We start from the raw sequence: 24,159 nt of genomic DNA, 5'->3' as shown, positions 1-24,159 counted from the left end.
CTGCTCCTTTAGTGTGGTACAGGGATTTCCATAATTTCATTCTCTGTACTCCTTCTACCTTCATTTCTGCCTTTCTTTAGCTCTTCATTGCCTTCCCTTCCTTCCTTTCAAAAACTAAACCAAACCCAAACAGCTCTCATTCACTATCTTTTTTTGTTTGCTGTTGTTAAAAGGATGTTTTTCGAAATTTGAGCCACTTGCCTACCTTTAGTTCACCTGCTATTGAAAGTCACATTCATCGCATCGAAGGGCTGTCCCAGAAGTTTATTTACCTAAATGATGATGTCATGTTTGGGAAGGATGTCTGGCCAGATGATTTTTACAGTCACTCCAAAGGCCAAAAGGTGAGTGCCTAAGAGGAGGGGGGATGTCTAGTGTGGAAGTCACTTAGCAAATCACAAAATCAGTGCACATACTACTATAGTCAAATATCACACAGGCCAGGCACGGTGGCTTACACCTGTAATCCCAGTACTTTGGGAGGCAGAGGTGAGTGGATCACTTGACCCTAGGAGTTTGAGACCAGCTTGGGAAGCATAGGGAGACAAATAATTGTTTTACTTTACAAAAAGTAAATTGTTTTACTTTACAAAAAGTAAAACAATAATTTGGGCTCTGTGGAATACGCATGTAGTCTCAGCTACTTGGTCGGGGGAGTGGGGGCTCACCGGCCAAGATGAGAAGATTACTTTAGCCTGAATGTTGAGGCTGCAGTGAGCTGTGATTGTACCACTGCACCCCAGCTTGAGTGACAGAGTGAGAACCTGATCTTGAAGAATAAAATAAAAAAATATATATGTATATGATCAAATAATCATTTTTGAGTGCTAAGCTCAGAAGTCAACAATTAAGAAGAACACTACTGTTAGAAATTTGCTTTCCTACATTCTTAGACACCCAGGATCCTCGCTTTTCCCCGACCATCTAAATTTTCTACTACTACGATAGCAGAAAAAGCAAAATCACTGTGAAACAGAAAATCATGGTTAGAATGTCAGCAAAAGGGCCAAAATAGAAAGTTAACTCAAGTTAGTGCTGAAAGCTATAGATGAAATTTCATTTAAGGCAGCCTGTTGCGCTCTAACTTTGTTGAGAGGTGGGATGGAGAAGTGGTTAAGAGTGCAGACTTGGGGGCTAACTCTTCAGGATGACCTTGGGCAGTGGCTCTACTTCTGTGTTTTCTGTCTGCATAGTGGGGAAAGTACAAAAACCCTTGTAGCATTGTTGGAAGGGTTCAGTGATAAGTTAGAGACTTATCACCATAAACTTATAAGTTATAAAACTCTGCAACTAAGTGCTAATAACAGAACTACTTTGTCTGTTATTGTTTATGCTACCCAACCAGGCCCATTCTCCTGTTCCCCTATTGACCTGTCTCCTCTGTATCAGATTGTAGGGCTAAAAGGTGAGCTTATAGCTTAACAAGGGGACAAACACAAGATCAATGACTGTGCAGTGCTTTTCCTGCTGACAGGTGTGCCTTGGTGCTGAGGCGTGTGAGCATAGGAGGCTTAAATCAGATGGGATAGGGAAGAACGCCCATCTGAATTGACACGTACTTTGAAGAACAAGTAAGAGTTAGTTTAGGTGAAAAAAGATATTCCAATTAGACAGAATATGCGAAGGCACAGAGATTTTTAAAGAGGAGTGTATTTTTTTTCAATGATTTTGAATTTAAAAAGTAACCATGTACCCCATCACTCATTTTTAGAGCAGGTGAATGCACAGCTCAGAATGCTGTGCCGATTAATTTATCCCAGGGCCTTATGCATGAAGATAGAGGATATTGTCTCTCAGCCTTGAGACAAGATTATGCACAAATACACTGATGAGCTACTGATAGTTGTTGCAGAAAAGCAGTGACCGTGCATACCTCCCACCAGCTTTGACATGCTTTGGTACTTGCAGTCAAGTCTGGCATGGTGTTACTTTATTTCACAGTAGATTATCAAAGCATGTTGTGAGAGGCTAATCCATGAGTTGAATCCTTGTCTGCTTTCCTTGAGTAATGGAAAAAAGTAAATATACTCAGTAAGAATGGTCAACACAGCAGGATCTAAACAATGACTATAGGTACAGGCAAACTTAAAGCGCTTGTGAGTGTGAACACTCAGCCCTTTGAAAATTTTAATCTTTCTAGAGACTTAATTTCTTTTTATAAAGGGAATCTTAAGAATAAAACGTATCAGAAGCCAGAAGTCATTTTATTTTCTCTTTGGTTTTATCGTAGGTTTATTTGACGTGGCCTGTGCCAAACTGTGCCGAGGGCTGCCCCGGTTCCTGGATTAAAGATGGCTATTGTGACAAGGCTTGTAATAATTCAGCCTGCGATTGGGATGGTGGCGATTGCTCTGGTAAGGACGTGTTAAACTGTCGTTCGTTCATTTTTATGGAATATTTTTTTCTTAATCATTATTGAACATGTACTATAGACGTAACCAAACATTCTTTATGTATTAATAAAGAATCAGTAATGCTAGACATGGTGACTCAAGCTTATAATCCAGTGCTTTGCAAAGCTGAGCTGGGAGGATTGCTTGAGGCCAGGAGTTCAAGACCAGCCTGGGCAACATAGTAAGACCCTATCTCTATCAAAAAAAATTAGCCAAGTGTGGTGGTGCACACCTGTAGTCCTAGGTGCTTGGGAGGCTAAGGCAGGAGGATCACTTGAGCCTAGGAGTCCGAGGCTGCCGTGAGCTGTGATTGCGCCTCTGTACTCCAACCTGGGCGGCAGAGTGACACCCTGTCTCAAAAAAAATATATATATATGAATGTGTGTGTGTGTGTATATATATATATATATATCAGTAATCAGTAGACTCTTTGGAGGTGGTAATTAGTGCTCCCATGTGGCCCAGTTTATTCGTTGTTGAGGGCATTGAACAAGAGAAAATACACTTGAAAATGTCATCTTATTTAAACTATGAAAATCTGGAATATACTTAGTTCTATAAACCCAAGAGCAAGCATCACTCTCACTGGTTCTTATAGGAACTCACTGCTGGTCGCCGTCAGCAGCAGATTATGATAGGTCACAGAATGACTAAAGAGTTGCAAAAGAAATAAGTATTTTCCTCAGCAACTCTTCTCCCTCCCTCACATACTTATATTTTGACTTACTGATAATAGCAATTTGTTACATTTACTTACTGCCTTTCAATTATAAAGCATTAAATGTATACAGCATTATTCATTATATTCACTTGAATTTTGTTTGTCACCTGAGACTGAGTATGTACACAAATGTTATCATCCCCCTTTCCATATGAAGAAACGGATTTGGAAATGTTTGCATATTGGAGAAAACAAAGCTTCAAGTTGTATTTCAGTCAGATATGTCAGATGCTCTTTAACTGTGGGGAGGGAATACAGATGTGCAAAGTAGATCTGTGTAGACCAGAGAAGTCAGTCTCTACTAGAACATTAGCATTTGATAACAAGGGGTATCAAACACGATACCCACATTTGGACATGTTTTTGGCAGTTCTGATAGTCACAGTCTTTGGAATAATCTTTTTGTTTTCGTGCTCCTCCATTTCTGTCAGCATGTGCCGCTTGAGCAAATGTAAGGCCTGTACTTGTAGGTTGCACAGCTACAAAATGCCAGGGCCTGTTCATCACACTTCTGTCAAGTGACTCCCTTTTCAGTTTATTTTCTTCTGAAGGTACATGAGATCTTTTACTAAAGAATGAGGTGAACCTTTTCTGACCAAAACTTACACATCAACCTTGAAAACATTAATATGAAATAAGGAACTGTCTTTTTTGTTTGTTTTTTGAGATGGAGTTTCAATCTTGTTGCCCAGGCTGGAGTGCAGTGGAGTAATCTTGATTCACTGCAACCTCCACCTCCTGGGTTCGAGCAATTCTCCCGCCTCAGCCTCCCAAGTAGTTGGGATTACAGGTGCCCACCACCACGCCCAGCTAATTTTTGTGTTTTTAGCAGAGATGGGGTTTACCACGTTGACCAGGCTGGTCTCAAACTCCTGACCTCAGGTGATCCAGCCGCCTTGGCCTCCCAAAGTGTTGAGATTACAGGCGTGAGCTACCGCGCCCAGTTCAGAACTGTCTTTCAAAATTGTAATTACAGCAAGATTCCCTCTTCTTCCTCCACTCTACAGGTAACAGTGGAGGGAGTCGCTATATTGCAGGAGGTGGAGGTACTGGGAGTATTGGAGTTGGACAGCCCTGGCAGTTTGGTGGAGGAATAAACAGTGTCTCTTACTGTAATCAGGGATGTGCAAATTCCTGGCTTGCTGATAAGTTCTGTGACCAAGCGTGCAATGTCTTGTCCTGTGGGTTTGATGCTGGCGACTGTGGGCAAGGTATGTTTACTGCCAAACAAACAAGAATAGGAGGATAAAAAGTCCTTGACAGGTAGAGTTTTGAATGGCTTTTGTTATTTACAATAATGATTCTCTGTGTATCCTTTTTCCAGCCTTACATTCAGACTAGTTATAAAAGTAAGAGAACAACATAAATCACTAAAGAGTGTTATTTCTTTAGTGTTATTGTTGCAGTCTGGTGTTTTGTTTTGTTTTGTTTTGACCAAGCAGATTTACCTTAGCTGAAAATATGTGGTGAAGTTTTAATTTGGAAACAAAAATTTTTTGTTTCCAAATTAAACAAAAAATTATTGATATCCATCAATAATTCATTAAATAAAGATGGTTCAAATCCTGGATTTTGTTGGTAACATATAAACGGAGTTTGTTTTGGCAGAAAGTTTTTTTCAAATGGATAAAAACATGGAAATTGATTATTGTAATTTATTGTTAAGAATCATGCCATATCTCTGTAGTGAGTCAGGATCACTATTTCATGGTAATTATTGTGACTGCCTCAGATAGTTAAATGAGCCCTGTACCAGTAACTGTTGTATTAGGATATCTGATTATTTTGAAATTAAAGTCACTCTTAGAAAGTGAAAACTCAGTGCTTACTTCAGCAGCACATATACTAAAATTAGAACAGTTTAGGCGTGAGTATGGCCCCTGCACAAGGATGACGTGCAAATTCGTGATGTATTCCCTATTTTTTTTTTTTAAAGAAAGTGAAAACTCAGACCCAAAGAATTAAAGGAAAACAGAGGAAAAATGCCTAGTTTTTTAAAAAAATCATGTTTCTGTTTTTTCTTCTAGATCATTTTCATGAATTGTATAAAGTGACCCTTCTCCCAAACCAGACTCACTATATTATTCCAAAAGGTGAATGCCTGCCTTATTTCAGCTTTGCAGAAATAGCCAAAAGAGGAGTTGAAGGTGCCTATAGTGACAATCCAATAATTCGACATGCTTCTATTGCCAACAAGTGGAAAACCATCCACCTCATAATGCACAGCGGAATGAATGCCACCACAATACATTTTAATCTCACATTTCAAAATAGAAATGACGAAGAGTTCAAAATCCAGATAACAGTGGAGGTGGACACAAGGGAGGGACCAAAACTGAATTCCACGGCCCAGAAAGGTTACGAAAATTTAGTTAGTCCCACAACACTTCTTCCGGAGGCGGAAATCCTTTTTGAGGATATTCCCAAAGAAAAACGCTTCCCGAAGTTCAGGAGACATGATGTTAACTCAACAAGGAGAGCCCAGGAAGAGGTGAAAATTCCCCTGGTAAATATTTCACTCCTTCCAAAAGAGGCCCAGTTAAGTCTCAATAAATTGGATTTGCAACTGGAACATGGAGACATCACTTTGAAAGGATACAATTTGTCCAAGTCAGCCTTGCTGAGATCATTTCTGATGAACTCACAGCATGCTAAAGTAAAAAATCAAGCTATAATAACAGATGAAACAAATGACAGTTTGGTGACTCCACAGGAAAAACAGGTTCATAAAAGCATCTTGCCAAACAGCTTAGGAGTGTCTGAAAGATTACAGAGGTTGACTTTTCCTGCAGTGAGTGTAAAAGTGAATGGTCATGACCAGGGTCAGAATCCACCCCTGGACTTGGAGACCACAGCAAGATTTAGATCGGAAACTCACACCCAAAAAACTGTAGGTGGAAATGTGACAAAAGAAAAGCCCTCATCTCTGATTGTTCCACTGGAAAGCCAGATGACAAAAGAAAAGAAAATCACAGGGAAAGAAAAAGAGAACAACAGAATGGAGGAAAATGCCGAAAATCACATAGGCGTTACTGAAGTGTTACTTGGAAGAAAGCTGCAGCATTACACGGAGAGTTACTTGGGTTTTTTGCCATGGGAGAAAAAAAAGTATTTCCAAGATCTTCTTGATGTAAGTTCCATCCAGCCTCATTCTTTCTCATGCTTAGGAAGGGTAAATAAATCTCGTGATAATGTCATTATAGCTACCATTTATTCAGCACTTCCCTGTGCTGGCCACAGAACTAAATGCTTTTCTTATGTGGTTTCATTTAATTTACCCAATAATCCTAATAATAAAAAATGCCATATGAAGGTATTTATTATTGCTATCCACATTTTGTAGTTTAGGAAATAGCCCAAGTGTGAATGAGTAAGGGATTTAGCCAGGGGCATACTTCGAGGAAGGAGAGCAGGAAGTGGCATGTTGTCTTGTCTTGACATTTCAGATCTGGTATTTCTCCAGCTCTACTGATGAAAAAACCCTGGAGTTCAATTAAGTTCATTCACTTCCCCAACATTATAACAGCAAATCAGTGTGAGCCAAGCCTCAAAGTTGGAGTGCTCATCCCCTGTACCATGGCTTCACTGTGCTGTGGTGTCATCTGTACCTCTCCTTAGTGCTCTCACAGTGCTAACCACGGGGGAATGCAAGATGACAGGAACATAGCCACTGCTTTGGAAGCTCAGGGACCAGTAGAGAAGACAAATTTGTGGGGAGATAACTGTAGCAAAGAGGTGTGTTTGTGTTGAGATATGGGCAAAAAGTCCGGAGGGGAGGACTCCTTAGCTCTGCCTAGAAGTTCTAGGAAGGCATACAGGAGGACGTTCCCTGTGGACTGACCTTCAAAGAGGTGGGAGTTGACAGACTAAGACAAAAATACACAGTCTAGGCTGGATAGTGAAGGCACACAGCCACGAGTGGGTGTTAGACTGGGAGAAAAGAGGGGGAAGGAGGAACTATGTCCTCAGCATTTTAGGAAGTATCTTGTGCCTTGCACATGAGGCATTTACAGATCTAATGAAGGACTGCAGTGTTCTTGACGATGTTTATTTCCTCAGTTTCCCCCCTTTTCTTTCCTTTCCTTTTTTTTTTTTTTTTTTTTTTTTTTTTTGAGATGGAGTTTCGCTCTTTTTCCCAAGCTAGAGTGGTGCAATGGCATCATCTCGGCTCACTGCAATCTCTGCCTCCTAGGTTCAAGCGATTCTCCTGCCTCAGCCTCCTGAGTGGCTGGGATTACAGGCGCATGCCAGCACGCCCAGCCAATTTTTTATATTTTTAGTGGAGACGGGGTTTCACCATGTTAGCCAGGCTGGTCTCGAACTCCTGATTTCAAGTGATCCGCCCATCTTGGCCTCCCAAAGTGCTGGGACTACAGGCGTGAGCCACCACACCCGGCTTCTTTCCTTTTTTTTTTTTTTTTTTTAATTTACAGAAGCATTATAGGTTAGTAGTAAACATTGCAAGCAATTCAAAAAAATACAGTAAAAAAAGGGAAGTTCTTCCTTCTTCAGTCTCCCTCCTGGAGATAATCACTGTTAATACTTTGATGGGTATTCTTCCAGTATCTTTCTATAGCTGTGCAAACATACCTATATGTACGTATGGTTATATATAGAGAAATATATATATGTAGTGTAAATTTACATGTATTTCCCTGCAGTTGCCTTTTGATGTAGTATGTGGGCAAATGCCATTATTTATTTATTTATTTACACCCATGCCAATGCCATTATTCTTTTTAATAGCTGCAGGTTAGTTATTTCCAATGTTTTGTGATTACAGATAGTGTTGCAGTGAATGCTCTTGTACATATATCTTACACTTCAGTGAGTTTTAGTTCTGCGGGTCGGATTACTAGGTTAGCAGATATAAACTTTAAATATGTCTTTCTGAAATGTTGTACCACTTCCTATTTCCACAAAAAGTATACAGGAGTGCTTGCTTCACTGCAGTCTAACCAACACCAGTTAATATCAGTCTCCTTACATTTTTATCAGTTTGAGAAGCAAAAGTATTTCTGTAAAGTATTTGAATGCTTTACCAATTTTCTTTGCCTATTTAGTTCTGCCACTTATGGTTTTGATTTTATAATATTAAAACTATTATACGATGAAAACAAATTTGTTTCTAGTCCTTGTGCTTACAACTCAAGGACTTGCACATTTGATGTCATCTGCAGAATTAGCTTGTTACTGAAAGTACTATCAAATTTATATGTAAATGAATTTTCTAAATGTTGCATTGAATTGGCTTTGAAATCTCACAGTCAATGACCAGTCCTTGAAGAATACCCTCCATAAGTGACTGTTGTTACATAGATCTCCCTCATACAGCTGTTGTTCTCAAACCAATATTGGTGATACTTGCACTGAAATCCAGTTGAGTCCTGCTAAATCCAGTTTAGATCCTTAAAGTGACTTGTTAACATGTATTGCATTTGCTCCTAATGGAGAATTCGTGACTAGTTATTACCACATTATATAAAATGTCTTGTAACAAAGTATACTTGTGCACTAAACATAATGCTGAGTTACATGTAGAATTCTCTTTTCAGGAAGAAGAGTCATTGAAGACACAATTGGCATACTTCACTGATAGCAAAAATACTGGGAGGCAACTGAAAGATACGTTTGCAGATTCCCTCAGATATGTAAATAAAATTCTAAATAGCAAGTTTGGATTCACATCACGGAAAGTCCCCGCTCACATGCCTCACATGATTGACCGGATTGTTATGCAAGAACTGCAAGATATGTAAGTCTTCCTCGTGTTTGAGTTGTTGGCTTGTGTTCAGAACTAAGGCTACTTGAAGTTTGCATATTTACCATACTAAATTTATGGCTCTAATATTTGATGACTAATATGTTAAAGGTATGATCTAAGTGGGAAAGAAAAAAGTCCATCTCTGCAAATGTTAGATACGGTACATACTTTGAATATCCAGAGTTTGTCATATGTTATATTTGGACAGGTTCCCTGAAGAATTTGACAAGACGTCCTTTCACAAAGTACGCCATTCTGAGGATATGCAGTTTGCCTTCTCTTATTTTTACTATCTCATGAGTGCAGTTCAGCCACTGAATATATCTCAAGTCTTTGATGAAGTTGATACAGACCAATCTGGTGTCTTGTCTGACAGAGAAATCCGAACACTGGCTACCAGAATTCACGAACTGCCGTTAAGTTTGCAGGTGTCGTATTGTCTTATTCTAAACTTTTTCCTGTTTTAAATGAGAATTTTAATTCTGGTCAGGCACGGTGGCTCACACCTGTAATCCCAGCACTTTGGGAGGCCTAGTCGGCTGAGCTCAGGAGTTCAAGACCAACCTGGGCGACACAGTGAAACCCCGTCTCTACTAAAAATACAAAAAATTAGCCAGACCTGGTGGCATGCATCTGTCATTCCAGCCACTTGGAAGGCTGAAATAGGAGAACCGCTTCAACCTGGGGAGGTGGAGGTTGCAGTGAGCCAAGATCGCGCCACTGCACTCCAGGCTGGGCAACAGAGTCAGACTCTGTCTCAAAAAAAAGAGAAAATTTTAATTCTGACCATGTCTCTTTTTCCCCTACATAATTTATTGCAAGTAAAAATAACTCTTAATATTTACTGTGGGTATTCATAGCTAGTCTGTTTTAGTGCCAGAATTATAACCAAATTTGAGGTTCGTATTTTATGAAATTACTTTTTGTAGGTTTTTCAGTAGAGATTGATCTTGATTGTCTGGAAAAGAGCCAGACCATACCTGCATATAAGATTCTTGTGGTATATCCATTCTAGGACTTCAGATGTGGCTAACCAGAGATCTCAGCCAGGCCCCTCCTTCATGGCATCCTCAGTCCCAGGAGTAGGAAACTAACTAATGGAGGTGCCCAGATGAATCTAGCTGCAGGGCATGATTTCTCCTGAGCCCTGGACCACCTTGTGTAAATGGGTATCTCAGAGGCCAGAACGTTCTTTGAGATGAAGATGAAATATTAGTGTTGGCATTGTCTCATTCTGCTCTTCTTAGAGTGCCTTTATCTTAAGAATCATATAGTCAAACTCTCTTTGAAGATAGCATTTAAACCATTTTTGGAAGCTTTCACTTAATTTTTATTTTTAAAACCACAGTCATTACTTACAATGCACATAACAGGTTTATCTTCTTCTTTTTCTTTGTTAGGATTTGACAGGTCTGGAACATATGCTAATAAATTGCTCAAAAATGCTGCCTGCTGATATCACTCAGCTAAATAATATTCCACCAACTCAGGAAGCCTACTATGATCCCAATCTGGTAAGTGGAATGGGTTACTTTTATGTACAACAGAAAGTACATCCTTATCAAGTGTTATTTACAGCATTTCTGTATAGCACTTCAGAACTAGAAGCAGGCTCTATGGTTTTATATGGCTTTGTTGCAAAATAGTAGCACAGGTAATCCAGAATCATTGATAGCTTGCTTTGGAATCTTCCTGTTCACCCCATAGATGCGTAATTTGGATTTGTTGCTTGTATTCCATAAACAGATGTCCTGTTCGCTGAGGGTGACAGAAAATAGCCCCAGATTATTCTCATTGGCCAGAGAGAACAATCCTGAGGTTTAACAATCAAGAAAATATTCATCACATGGAATGTCATCGTTCATCAAAGCTCAATTGCTTTAATGCTGGCACTTACTCCATTTTACCAGTAGGGGCAGTGAGTGACTAACACGCAACTATATTGGGATATCATTTGGCTGAAATAATTGGAAGACTGTAGATTATGAGAGACATTTTAGTTTCAGAGAAGTTAAAATGTGAAGAAAATCGTAGAATTGATGAAATGAATATCATACAGCCATTAGATATTTTCTGTTAATTTTTTACTGATAAATGGAAAAATTCTTATATAATTAGGTGGGGGAAATAATGGGTACTATCATATAGACAGTATGATTTGAACTGTAGAAATCCCGCAAGTACATATACAACACACATACCCCAAAAGACAACAGAAATGACAGTAGGTTAAATCACAGGTAGTTTTTAATATCCTTTTTGTACATTAGAATTTTTCACGTTTTCTACAATGAGTAGATTTTGCTTTCATAATCAGAATAAAATGGTATTTAAAAAAATTACTATCTTGCAAATCTTCAAGCCATGTATAAATAATGACTGCAGATAGGACACCTCCTCCCTCATGAGGGGACGTAGTGTGACAAGTGGCAGCCATTGGTGAAAGAGGTCAGCATAGCAGCCATCAGAGCATACAGTATGAGTATTGCCTATCACATGTAGATTAGTTTAGCATATGGCATGGGTTAGTATATAGATATGTGCCACTTAAAAGCCAATTCTCTAAATGTGCTAAGACTTAACATTACTAAATTAATAAAGTTGAGATAAATAGAAGAGTAAAGACCTGGTATCAGCCCTAAAGGAATTTGCTCTAGTGAGATTAACAGATAGGAATCAGCAGGTCAAGAACGAGACTAGGGCTGGGCACGGTGGCACATGCCTATAATCTCAGCACTTTGGGAGGCCCAGGTGGGTGGATCACCTGAGGTCAGGAGTTCAAGACCAGCCTGGCCAACATGGTGAAACCCCATCTATACTAAAAAATACAAAAATCAGCCGGGCACGATGGCTCATGCCTGTAATCCCACCACTTTGGGAGGGCAAGGCGGGCGGATCACTTGAGGTCAGGAGTTCGAGACCAGCCTGGCCAACATGGTGAAACCCCATATCTTCTAAAAATACAAAAATGAGTTGGGTGTGGTGGCAGGTTCCTGTAATCCCAGCTTCTCAGGAGGCTGAGACAGGAGAATCACTTGAACCCGAGAGGCGAAAGTTGCGGTGAGCTGAGATCGTGCCACTGCACTCCAGCCTGGGCAATAGAGTGAGACTCCGTCTCAAAAAAAAAAAAAAAAGAATGAGACTATGAGACTACTTGCGGGTTGGGAATTCACCAGATGCCTCATGTAGAGCTGGTATGCAGTCAGGCTAATAATGGAGGAGCAGCTTGTCTGTGTACTTTAGCAGTTTCTTTTGGGTTTTTGGCATGATCCAGTAGGATAAAGTACTTCAGGTTTGGTTTGTGAAAAATGCATTATAAACTGTCTATTATATAAATCGTAGTAATTGTTTGCCAATATGTTCTTAAAGATGAAAAAGATGTATATGTAGTCACAGTTGGTGTTTTTCTTACTTCCGAAGAGAATAGAATCAAAGTTTTAAAAATCAGAACTTAGGACTAAATTGCCCTACTTTCAGCTCTGATGTGATATCTGATCTACTTATGTTTTCTCATAGCCACCGGTCACTAAAAGTCTAGTAACAAACTGTAAACCAGTAACTGACAAAATCCACAAAGCATACAAGGACAAAAACAAATATAGGTAAGTAGTACACACATATTCCCTTTGTTTAGTATAAGAGTAATTACAAAGGTCTGGCTTTTTCATAAATCTACAATATTTTGTCTGTTAAGCACTCTTCTAAAATTTATATGAGATTGTTTGCTGTAGTAGTATTAAAAGTTTAAGTTATTCCTGTGGATGTTGAGTCCACTACAGTTTTTAAAAATGTATTTTCTATTGAAGTTTTATTTTTTATAGCCATGTAATTATTTAAACTCTTCAAATATGTTTGATAATTAGGTTTGAAATCATGGGAGAAGAAGAAATCGCTTTTAAAATGATTCGTACCAACGTTTCTCATGTGGTTGGCCAGTTGGATGACATAAGAAAAAACCCTAGGTATTGATTTTTATATATAATTTTTAATTATGCAAATAAACCTGAATAAAAGGCAGCAGGACTGGAGAGAAGGGAATAGCTTATTTCTGTATGGAACAGACCAAAAGGCCTAACAGTGGAGGCAGTGTTGGGGGTTGAGTGAGAGATAGGAGTTGCAAGTTGAGGTGGGGTCACCCATGCAGAGGGATGAGCCTGAACTTCTAAGAACTGGGTTCTATTAATAACAAGCTGTTCAGGGAGAGCCGGGGCAGATCTCATTGTGGGGAGGTGAGGCCAGGCAGCTGGGACATTCTAGAAATGCCTTTTTAGAATTGTGGCATTTCTAAAAAGGTGCTTCCAGAACAGTTGTTTAGATGGTTAGATTTATCTTAGCAATTCAAAGTAAAGTTCAGATTAGCTTTTGAGGAAAACAGAATGCTACCATAAATGTGAACATTAATCCAATATACTCCAGCCATCCTTCGGGATGAATAAATTTTCAGGTTTACCTAAGCCTTAACAATTTCTTTACCAGCCCCTTAACTGTTACTTTAGCAGGTTTGATAAAATGTGCTAAAAATATGCATTTTTGAGTTTTTAACTTTAGTGGGAAATAGGTGTTTCATCAACCTCTTTGGAAAATAAAGACACTGGCATATAAACTATATATTTTTGAGATAGGATCTCACTCTGTTGCCCAAGCTGGAGTGCAGTAATGCAAACATGGCTCACTGTAGCCTCCACCTCCTGGGCTCAAGCAATCCTCCCACCTCAGCCTCCTGAGTAGCTGGAACCACAGGCATGAGCTGCTGCACCCAGCTAAAATTGAGTATTTTAAATTTCTGAGTCTTTTAAATGCATTAGGAGGTCTTTAGTTTTACCTCGCTGAAATTAGGATTCTAATTACAAATGATCAAAGATGTGAACCTTATAGACATTTTAAAGCCATTATATTTTTTCTACAAATCCTGTTCTCGTTTGGAGGAGAAAGAAATAGGAATTTTCAAAAAAGTAAAAATATCTTTAACACCCATTTAGTGTCTTCAGTAATCCAGTAAAATACTTGATTTTTTACAAAATGTTTCCCACAAGCCAACCAAACCATAAGGTACAATAATAATTAGCCAGCATACAGCCCTCTTTGCATATGCTGTTCCCTCCACTTGAAGTGTACTGTTTTAATTTCTTAAAATAACTCTAGCTTTTAAGAACCAATTTTGATGGGAGTACAGACTTCCCCCTATTTTCTTGATGAGCTGTCTCATTCATGAGTAGTGATAATGTGAGAATTTGCAGTTTTTAGTTGTAGCCAATACTTTTAGGTCTTTGTGCCAATTTGAAAGTTACCGGGTTAGAGTATTCATAGACATTTTCATGGTACTTAAAGGGACAGGGGTTTAGTAGAAAGACACATGGCAAGCCAGGCTTTTTCCACAGTTTGCCAGGCCCAGCTGCTGTTTGTGTACCTGAACAGATTTTATCATTAACTCTTGTTTTTGTTGTTTTGTTTTACTTTAATGAAGGCTTATTTGAAGTCAGATGTGGAAAACTAGACTTCAGACTGACTTCAGCTCGAAGGACATGTTTATCCCGTTAACAGGGAGTCTGGGATAGACAATATCCAGGCTTTGTTTTTCTTTGATTTTCTTAGCTCTGCTTGTGTTGGCTTCATCATCAGGCCACAGACCATTAACACATTCAAGAACTTTACCATTGATTAAATAATACCATCTAATAGCCTGTCTTCACATTTCCCCAGTTGCCTCCAAATGCCCTTGATAGCTGTTGTCTGCCTCTTTTGTTTATTTGTTTTTAAATCCAAGATACAGCCAAGGCTCATGTATTATATTAGGTTGACATAGCTCTTTAGTATCCTTTAATTTAAAGCAGTCTCCAGGTTTAGAGAAAGATTAGTGAGCTCGCACATACCTGTCACTTGTCTTCCTTCTTCAGAAAGATTGAATCCTGATCGAATCCTTCTTCAGAAGGAAGACAAGTGATTTACATTTATTTACTTCCGTTTATATTTAACCTTGTTTCATCTAAACACACCCACTCCATCACTGCTACCTGATTAATATTAAGTGAATCTCAAACATTGTATCATTTTAGCTCCATATTTTTTGTATATATAACCACAATACCATTATCACCCTAAAAAAATCAATAACGATTCCTTAATATGACCAACTACTTTGTCAATGTACACCTTTCACTCCTCTTAACTTTCATAAGGACTTATGTGTTTTTTGGTTTTTAAGTTTGTTGGTTTGAAGTTAAATCTATGGGTTTTCCCTCCATCTCTCTTTTTTTAACCATATGATTTTTTGCATGTGTATATGAAGAAATCTGATTGTAGATTCTATAGCTATCTTACACTTTGTCCTTCTCTGATTGAATCCTAGTTGTTTAACATGTTTCTGTGTCTCTTGTATTTCCCATAAATTGGTAGTTGGATCTGAAGGCTTTATCAGGTTTGATTTTTTTTTTTTTTTTTTTAAATTTTGGTGAATCTACTTCAAAAGTATTGGCATACCTACAAGCCATTTTAATGGGCCCTCAGTTTAGTGACCTTTGCCTTGAAAGGAACTTGAAACAAGCAAGGAAGCACCACTGTAATCTGCATTTTTGCCAGAACTCTAGCATCTTACAACTTGGTTAGAGACATAGTAAGCAGAAATTATCAGATTCATAGAATCTGTAGCTATAAGGCACTGTCTGTTTCTCTCAATTATTTACATGATTTTTCTTTGTAATATAACTATCAGTTCAGAGAACTTAGTTTTGATTTTTTTTTTTTTTTTTTTTACTCTTTTTGAGACAGTCTCACTGTCATCCAGGCTGGAGTGCAATGGTGCAATCTAAAGATTGCTCACTGCAACCTCTGCCTCCCGAGTTAAGCAATTCTCATGCCTCATTCTTTTGAGTAGCTGGGATTACAGGCGCGCCACCACGCCCAGCTAATTTTTTTGTATTTTTAGTAGAGACGGGGTTTCACCCTGTTGGCCAGGCTGGTCTCAAATTTCTGACCTCAAGTGATCAGCCTACCTTGATCTCCCAAGGTGTTGGGATTACAGGCATGAGCCACCATGCGTGGCCTTCAGAGAACTTGGTTTTAGGTACTTATGGATTGTCTTTTTTTTTGCCTCACCGCAGCCTCTGCTTCCCAAGTTCAAGCGATCCTCCTGCCTCAGCTTCCCGAAGAGCTGGGACTACAGGCACATGCCACCACATCTGGCTAATTTTTGTATTTGTAGTAGAGATGGGGTTTTGCCATGTTGGTCAAACTGGTCTCAAACTCCTGACCTCAGGTGATCTTCCTGCCTCTGCCTCCCAAAGTGCTGGGATTACAGGTGTGAACCACCATGCCTGGCCACTGATTGTCTTTCCTAGCTGCCAACAAAATATTCTAGTCAGTTAACTACATTTATTGAACAATTAATTCAGGACACTCTAAAAAGAAGTCATTAAATTAATTTACTTCCATAGTTAAAAGGCCATCTACCCTAGTTCTCTTGTTTTATAGGTGAGGAATAGCTAAAGAAAAACTGTATAGAACATCATTCCCCCAGAGAATCATATCAGCAAATATACCAACTTGGGGCATAAGTCCATTTAAAATATATTTGGAATCCACATCCTTGTTTTGTTAGGTCAGGATTATCCATATGTAACTAATAACCCTGGCTTTCTGTTATTTCAGGAAGTTTGTTTGCCTGAATGACAACATTGACCACAATCATAAAGATGCCCAGACAGTGAAGGCTGTTCTCAGGGACTTCTATGAATCCATGTTCCCCATACCTTCCCAGTTTGAGCTGCCAAGAGAGTATCGAAACCGTTTCCTTCATATGCATGAGCTGCAGGAATGGTAAATTGTCATGTTTTATATATGTGTGTGTGTGTATGAGTGTATACATTATACATGCGTATGTATCTATATGTTAGTGATGAAATGTTTTGTTTTTTTCTTTTAATTTCTTTTTTTTTTTGAGACGGAGTTTCGCTCTTGTTGCCCAAGCTGGAGTGCAATGGCGCAATCTCAGCTCACTGCAACCTCCGCCTCCTGGGTTCAGTGATTCTCCTGCCTCAGCCTCCTGAGTAGCTGGGATTATAGGCATGCGCCACCAAGCCCAGCTAATTTTTTGTATTTTTAGTAGAAACGGGGTTTCACCATGTTAGCCAGACTGATCTTGAACTCCTGACCTCAGGTGATGCGCCCACCTTGGCCTCCCAAAGTGCTGGGATTACAGGTGTGAGCCACCGTGCCCGGCCGAAATTTCTTTAATGTGTTATTTGCTCTGTAATTTATTTGTAAAAGTGTAGTTATAATTTTTATTGAGTTTAATATTTGAAAGACATTTATTTGCATTTTAAGGGATTTGAAAAAATGCATAACTGGGTTCTTTCAGTCTAGTTGGAACTTCATTTGTTCAGCTGTTTGTTGACCAATGTGTAAGTGAAGGAATTGTTTAGTATAAAATGAGAGGTACATGAGGTTGGTATGTGCTGAGCTGATAGTCAAAGACTTTGGGGAAAATGAATTAAACTAAGTCCTGAAGGCAGAATCTCAGAAGTGGTGAGAAGGGAACAATGAGCAAAAGCTTGGAGGTGGGAATGATCTGGGCAATTTGGGGGCTAGCCCAGCTTAGTTGGAGAATTCATATATTGAAATAGTGGAATGTAAACCTGAAAAGGTATTAGGAGCCATTTCATTCAGTACTTCAACAACCAGACTATCTGGTTAGCCTTTTAATCAACTGGGAAACTTTATAATGAGTAAAGGATTGAGTTAAGCAGTTTGTTTTGTTTTCTTTTGCTTTGAGACAGAGCCTTGCTCTGTCACCCAGGCTGGAGTGCAGTGGCATGATGTCTACTCACTGTAATCTCCACCTCCCGGGTTCAAGTGATTCTAATGCCTCAGCCTCCTGAGTAGCTGAGATTACAGGCATGTGCCACCACGCCCAGCTAATTTTTGTTATTTTTCGTAGAGACAGGGTTTTGCCAGGTTGGCCAGGCTGGTCTCAAACTCCTTGGCTCAAGCGATCCTTCCACGTCAGGCTTCCAAAGTGCTGAGATTACAGGCGTGAGCCACCGCATCCGGCCCAAATTTTCATTCTTATATTTGTTAAATCAGCTAATTTATTGAGTATCTACTGTGGGAATAATCACTAGCAATACTTACTAAGACCTTTTTTTTTTTTTAACTTAATTGTAACATGGTACTTGACTAAGAGCTTTTCTTGCACATTCTCATTTAACTCTTCTAACAACTCTGTAGTAGGTCCATTTTATCCTCAGTACAGCAAAAGGAAGTAACTTGCATAAGGCATCTTGGCTCCTGAATGGGGGAGCCCATGTATGAACCTGGGCAGCCCATTCACCAGATTCGCCTACCACACCGGCTAAGTGTGCTTCATAATCATCACTGCCATCAGAGTAGCTACCCTTTTTCTTAAGAACCTGCTGTCTGTTAAACACTGTGCTAGGCAAGATATTTACTCTCTACAGTTAAAAGTATTGTTATTGCCACGTTGCAGATGAGAACATAGTAATGTGAGTTGAGTAACTTGCTCCTGCTGAAGTAGCTGGCAAGTGGCTGATCCAGCCTGACTCCCAACCCTCTGCACATTCCACTATATTCCAAAGCTGCTTTGTAAGTTTTCTTCATCTTTCATTCTACTGCCATTGCCAACATTTAATTATAAAGATAATTTTATCTTTTGGTTTAGGAATGAGAGACAGGACTAGCTAGATTTCCTAGGCCGACTAAGAATCCCTAAGCCTAGCTGAGAAGGTGACCGCTTCCACCTTTAAACATGGGGCTTGCAACTTAGCTCACACCCGACCAATCAGATAGTAGAGAGAGCTCACTAAAATGCTAATTAGGCAAAAACAGGTGATAAAGAATAGCCAGTCATCTATTGCCTGAGAGCACAGCAGGAGGGACAATGATTGGGATATAAACCCAGGCATTCGAGCTGGCAATGGCTACCCTCTTTGGGTCCCCTCCCTTTGTATGGGAGCTCTGTCTTCACTCTATTAAATCTTGCAACTGCACTCTCTTTTGGTCCGTGTTTGTTACGGCTTGAGCTGAGCTTTCACTCACCGTCCACCACTGCTGTTTGCTGCCGTCACAGACCTGCCGATGACTTCCATCCCTCCGGATCCAGCAGGGTGTCTGCTGTGCTCCTGATTCAGCCACTGTGCTCCTGATCCAGCCAGGCGCCCATTGCCACTCCCGATCGGGCTAAAGGCTTGCCATTGTTCCAGCACGGCTAAGTGCCCGGGTTCGTCCTAATCGAGCTGAACACTAGTCATTGGGTTCCATGGTTCTCTTCCCTGACCCATGGCTTCTAACAGAGCTATAACACTCACCGCATGGCCCAAGACTCCATTCCTTGGAATCTGTGAGGCCAAGAACCCCAGGTCAGAGAACACGAGGCTTGCCACCATCTTGGAAGTGGCCTGCCGCCATTTTGGAAGTGGCCTGCCACCATCTTGGGAGCTCTGGGAGCAACGAACCCCCGCAAGGAACCCCCTGCTAACAGGAAGATTTTTGACCCTTTGCTTGCCTCTCTGTGCCAGGTGCTAGGAATACTAAGATAAAAGATACGTGGTACCAGGCTTTGAGATGTTCACAGTCTATCCAGGGAGACAGATACTAGGCAAATTGTGATACAGTATATTGAGGGCAGCAATAAAAGTTCAGTGCAGTTGGTGTACGTAGGAAGGACCAGCTGATTCTACTATAGGAAGGTGACATTTGGACTTGGTTTTGAATTACAAAAATGACTTCTCCAGGTAAGAAAGAGCATTCCTGGTAGAAGAAATGGCATGTGCAAAGGCACAGAGGTGTAAGATAATCCTGTGTCAAGGAAAAAGATTGTGAAAGACTGTATTTTAATTAGACTTTTTTCTTTTGAGAATGGACCCCCAGGAGACATTTTTTTTTAGATGTTTGTCATGATCAGACTTCATGATTTGAGATGATAACTAGTATTAGAGTGGAGGTTGGAGTGTTGGAGAAGTACTTAGAGTGGGGCAGGGTTTGTCTGGGAACTGGAGGCAGGGAGACAAGTAATAAGCATTTCAATAGTCCTAGAAACAGTCAGGTGTGAACCAAGGATACAGCCCAGGCAATAAAGAAAAAGCAGTAGACGAATTGGGAGACATTTTAAAAGGGAAATTGGCAGACCCTGGCACTAGAACTCCTCGCTGTCTTGGAGTTGGGCAAATGAGACAATTAGGATGAATATTGCTGCTATCTTTATGTGTTTGTTTTCATAAGGAGAAGTTATGACTGAATCATGGGTCTTCTCTCCCAGAAATGACAAGGAATGGCTTCTCACCATTTTCACTTTCCCTTAACTCAGAGGAAAAAGATCTTTAGGTGGTTCTAAGTGTTAACTCCCCAAATCCAATCTGTGACTAAATTTACCCTCAAGGGTCCATTTGAATAAGAAAAGAGTGGGCTTAAAAGTAATTTGAGAGGTCCTTGATTTCTGTGCTGTACAAATGGTGTGAATCAGGTGTGGGTGCTCTTGCAGTCATTCCCCTGTCCTGGGGGCTGCTTGCTCCTCGTCCTGCTCAGCTCTGCATCGTCTCTCACTGCTAGCCCTGATTCCTAGAAATTGTCTTGTTTCTCTTTTCCTCCATGAGTTCCCTGCCATCTTTCCCTAGTTGCCTGCATTGACTTTCTTCCTGTCCCCACAGAAGCCCACTCCTTTTGGGGTATAGCGCTGCACAGCCATCTGTCTGGTTGTGTTTGTCTCTCCCCATAGACTATGAGTCCTCTTCCAGGGCAAAGGTGGTGTCTTACTGTTGAGTCCACAGTCCTCCCTAGTACATAGCAGGCGCTCATTTGATGGGTTCTCTTGCAGCTGGGGCAACACGTTAACTGTCTGTAGTCTGTGGCTGCTTAGCTCTTTAAGAATCCACATTGATTCTGAATGACACTAGACATTAGTTGACAGAGCTAGTTATGATCCTATTAACAGATGTAGGAAATACGGGGGGAAGACCTGTGTGTGGGAGAGTGCCATTTTGGATGTGTGACTTGAGGTAGAGACATCCACACCCAAACAGTGGAAAATGAGAATCTGTAACTCAGCACAGAGGCCAGAGTTTGGTAATTACTAGCATATCTTCCAAACCTATGGTAAGCATTTTTATTTAATCTTCATAACCAATTGTTCATTATTTCCAGATTACGGATGAGGAAATGGCTATACTGCCTCTTTTTATCCCCAATATTCTGTTGGCTCCAGGTCCAGTTGATTCTACCTCAGGAATGTCTCTTCTGTTGCTTATTTCTTTTCATTGTCACCGCTTCCTTTCATGCCTGGTCTAAAACTAAAATGCCTGCCTTTCTTGTTTGTCCATCCTTCAAATGGCCACCATGTTTACCCTGATTATGTCACACACACCCCCACCTGTCTGTTTCATCCACTTTCCCACTAGAGTGTTCTGTCCAGACCCCACTGTGTGGTTTTGCAGAGCAGCTGCAGTTCACACCTCACCTTCACCTGGCTTAGCTCCCCCCATGCTGCTGCATGGATTCACTCCACTCAGTCCTGCAGGGTCCAGCTGGCCACTGTGCCACTCTACTGCTCCTTCTCTTTCTCATCCTTATGCTTCCTGTCCCCTTCAAGGCTCACAGGAAATGCCGCCATCTCTGTGGCACTGTCCTCATTTCTCTAAGTTTTTCCACAAGACTGCTTTTGATAATGCGTATTTCTGTCTGTCTTATGTGACGGCAAGTCATCAGTCAGCATGTCAGCAACGCCTCAGGTTTCTAAACACTTAAAGCAGGGACTTCATCTTGTTCATCTCTCCATATCCATAGGAAGTATTTATCAAGTAACTGAGTGAATAAATAAGTATGAATGAATAAAAATGAATGAAAGAGTGGTTTTGTTTAAGTGCCAGAAGTAATTTTCTTTTGAAATCCTCTCCCCTGCCTGGATAACTTTACTAATTCAAGTATAATATTTACTATGACATAATAAAAAATCTGAACTCATGTTGGAAATGTATATTGTGTGAGCATTTTAGAATTGCAAGACAATGTTTTTGTGTTTCCCAACATAGTTTTTATAAAACTAGTACATAAATAATGCTTAACCAATGGTAGTGAAACCATATACAGAAGTACATAGTTGCTTTCTTCTCTCTCTGCACAGGAGGGCTTATCGAGACAAATTGAAGTTTTGGACCCATTGTGTACTAGCAACATTGATTATGTTTACTATATTCTCATTTTTTGCTGAGCAGGTAAGTTTTGTGTATTTTATGTGGATATTAAATGGTATTTCTTGGTATACTAGTGTCTGAATGTTTTAGAAAATGATATACACTTACAGTCAAAATTTTAGCTTATCTTATTGTCTTATAGCTCGTATGTGAATATGTTAAATATGATTCACAATATTCAGGCAGCAAATATAACAGTCTTTTTTTCATTTCTCTTCTAAATCCATTACCAGTATTCTTTTTTATCTGGAACTCAACAGGTTAACTTATAGATACCAGGCTAAAACCAAGTAGCTCTAAGTATTTATAACCAAAAAACCATCTAGGATCCTTATCTAATGTTAATTTTGTGTGGGTCTCCAATTTTCTTCCTCTTTCACCCTTCCTTGAGTGAGCACAGTGTCTTCAGACATCCCACAGTTCCGTCGTGTTGTCCCACTCACGCCAGTAGCTCCCATTTATCTTTCTTTCAGTCGCTAGGAGTTCTCCCTCCTCTCTCCTCCTCCCTCCTCTCCTCATCAGCCCCTCTACACCTGGGCTTTGCTCTGCATGCATGTACACACGCAGCCTCCTTGAGGTGAGCGACCAGAAGTAGGAGGGAGATTTGTGAGGTAAAAAGAAAGGGATGAGAGTCCTCATTAGGCTATTCACATATGAAATACTCTGAAGAAAAAGGATTGAAGGAGGGGAATGGGCATCTTTACCGACCTGACTTGGGTTGGGCAAGTGACTTGGCCTCTGCCTCCAATCAAGGTGACTATTGAGTGGAGCTTTTCTAGCTGTCACTCAAATGAAACGTACACCAAATTGACTTATACCAAGAAGGACAGGCACCTGAGTACTGAGAGCTTTCGGATAAACGAATGGGCTTCTTGCTGCAAATGGAAGGAAATTCAAGAAACAGAGACTGGACAGGTGAACAGGACAGCAACTTAACCTTCATCTGCTTCCCAGGGATTGTACATCTTGTTCATGATGTTTGTTACCATTGTTCATGGCAGGTAAAAGTCTTATGAAAAATCTCGGAAAGGCTGTGCCTGCTTTTAGAACAGGGTCCAGTGAGGAACCTTTGAGTCTGCTGTGCTGACCTAGGATGGGGAAGGAAAGGAGCCCTGACCGAAAGGAGCAGTCGTGGTAGTGGAAAGGAAGAGGACTGTTAGTCTTTCCTTTTTGTCATCTATACCAGCAGAGAATAGGGAACTAGAGAGGCAGGAAGAGGGAAGGGAAGGGCAGGTTAAATCCCAGCACCCTGCTCTCTACCTACTGGAGTCAAACTCCTTCCTCCTGCCATACCTACTACCTTCACAAACAAATCAGCCAATGCTGCCTCTTCCTTCCCTCCCAAATCCCAGTTCATCATTCAGTCCATGGTGGCTTATGTTTGGACAAAGCCCTGCCTCCACCTAGAGATGAAGGAACAAGCCAGTCCTACATGGTTGGGGAGAGGGAAGACAGGGTAAACACAGAGATCCTAGATGGAAAACATAAAGAGCACATTTTGGGCTGGGTGCGGTGGCTCATGCTGGTAATCCCAGCACTTTGGGAAGCCAAGGTAGGCAGATCACTTGAAATCAGGAATTCAAGACCAGCGTGGCCAACATGGTGAAACCTCTTTACGAAAAATGCAAAAATTAGCTGGGTGTGGTGGTGTGCATCTGTAGTCTCAGCTACTCGGGACGCTGAGGTAGGAGAATCGCTTGAACCCTGGAGGTGGAGGTTGCGGTGAGCCAAGATCACGCCACTGGACTCCAGGTTGGGCAACAGAGTGAGTGAGACTCTGTTCAAAGAAAATAAACCCTACATTTTTAAATTGAAATTTTATTATAGTGTTGATTTGGTTTTCTGTTTCAGATGTATTATAGGCAAACTTTTTATGAGGAAAAAAGTATTCAAGTTCTAAGCTACTAATTTACAAATGAACTTTTATATTACAATCCATTTTAAATTGGGTGTTGCCTGTGTTCTCCAATGATTATGATTAGGTTAAATAGTGGGGGAGAAATGCTGATAAGATTTTCAGTATAGGTGTGTGGGTTTTTTTTTTGTTTTTTTTTTACAAACGTAGTCATTTTCAAACCCAGAGAC

The 24,159-nt window shown here is 40.3% G+C and overlaps 1 protein-coding gene and 1 non-coding gene across 3 annotated transcripts in view; both read left to right on the top strand.

Moving 5' to 3' along the window:
* The window catches only part of GNPTAB (N-acetylglucosamine-1-phosphate transferase subunits alpha and beta), a 91,417-nt gene that overhangs the window by 60,251 nt on the left and 7,007 nt on the right, over positions 1-24,159 (top strand). For both annotated transcript variants that reach the window (XM_008004420.3, XM_008004419.3), the window contains 11 exons: positions 174-344; positions 2,231-2,354; positions 4,122-4,325; positions 5,142-6,244; positions 8,670-8,869; positions 9,087-9,306; positions 10,279-10,392; positions 12,395-12,480; positions 12,742-12,840; positions 16,523-16,690; positions 22,005-22,095. In XM_008004420.3, coding sequence (XP_008002611.3) covers positions 174-344; positions 2,231-2,354; positions 4,122-4,325; positions 5,142-6,244; positions 8,670-8,869; positions 9,087-9,306; positions 10,279-10,392; positions 12,395-12,480; positions 12,742-12,840; positions 16,523-16,690; positions 22,005-22,095 — 2,580 coding nt within the window. The remainder of the gene's footprint in view (positions 1-173; positions 345-2,230; positions 2,355-4,121; positions 4,326-5,141; positions 6,245-8,669; positions 8,870-9,086; positions 9,307-10,278; positions 10,393-12,394; positions 12,481-12,741; positions 12,841-16,522; positions 16,691-22,004; positions 22,096-24,159) is intronic.
* Positions 4,936-5,039, top strand: LOC119623996 (U6 spliceosomal RNA). Its single transcript, XR_005240093.2, has one exon. It is a non-coding gene; the product is annotated as a U6 spliceosomal RNA (small nuclear RNA).

Source organism: Chlorocebus sabaeus, chromosome 11 (assembly GCF_047675955.1).
Source record: "Chlorocebus sabaeus isolate Y175 chromosome 11, mChlSab1.0.hap1, whole genome shotgun sequence".
NCBI lineage: Eukaryota > Metazoa > Chordata > Mammalia > Primates > Cercopithecidae > Chlorocebus > Chlorocebus sabaeus.
The sequence above is the reverse complement of the archived record's forward strand: the minus strand, read 5'-3'. Positions and strand labels throughout refer to the sequence as shown.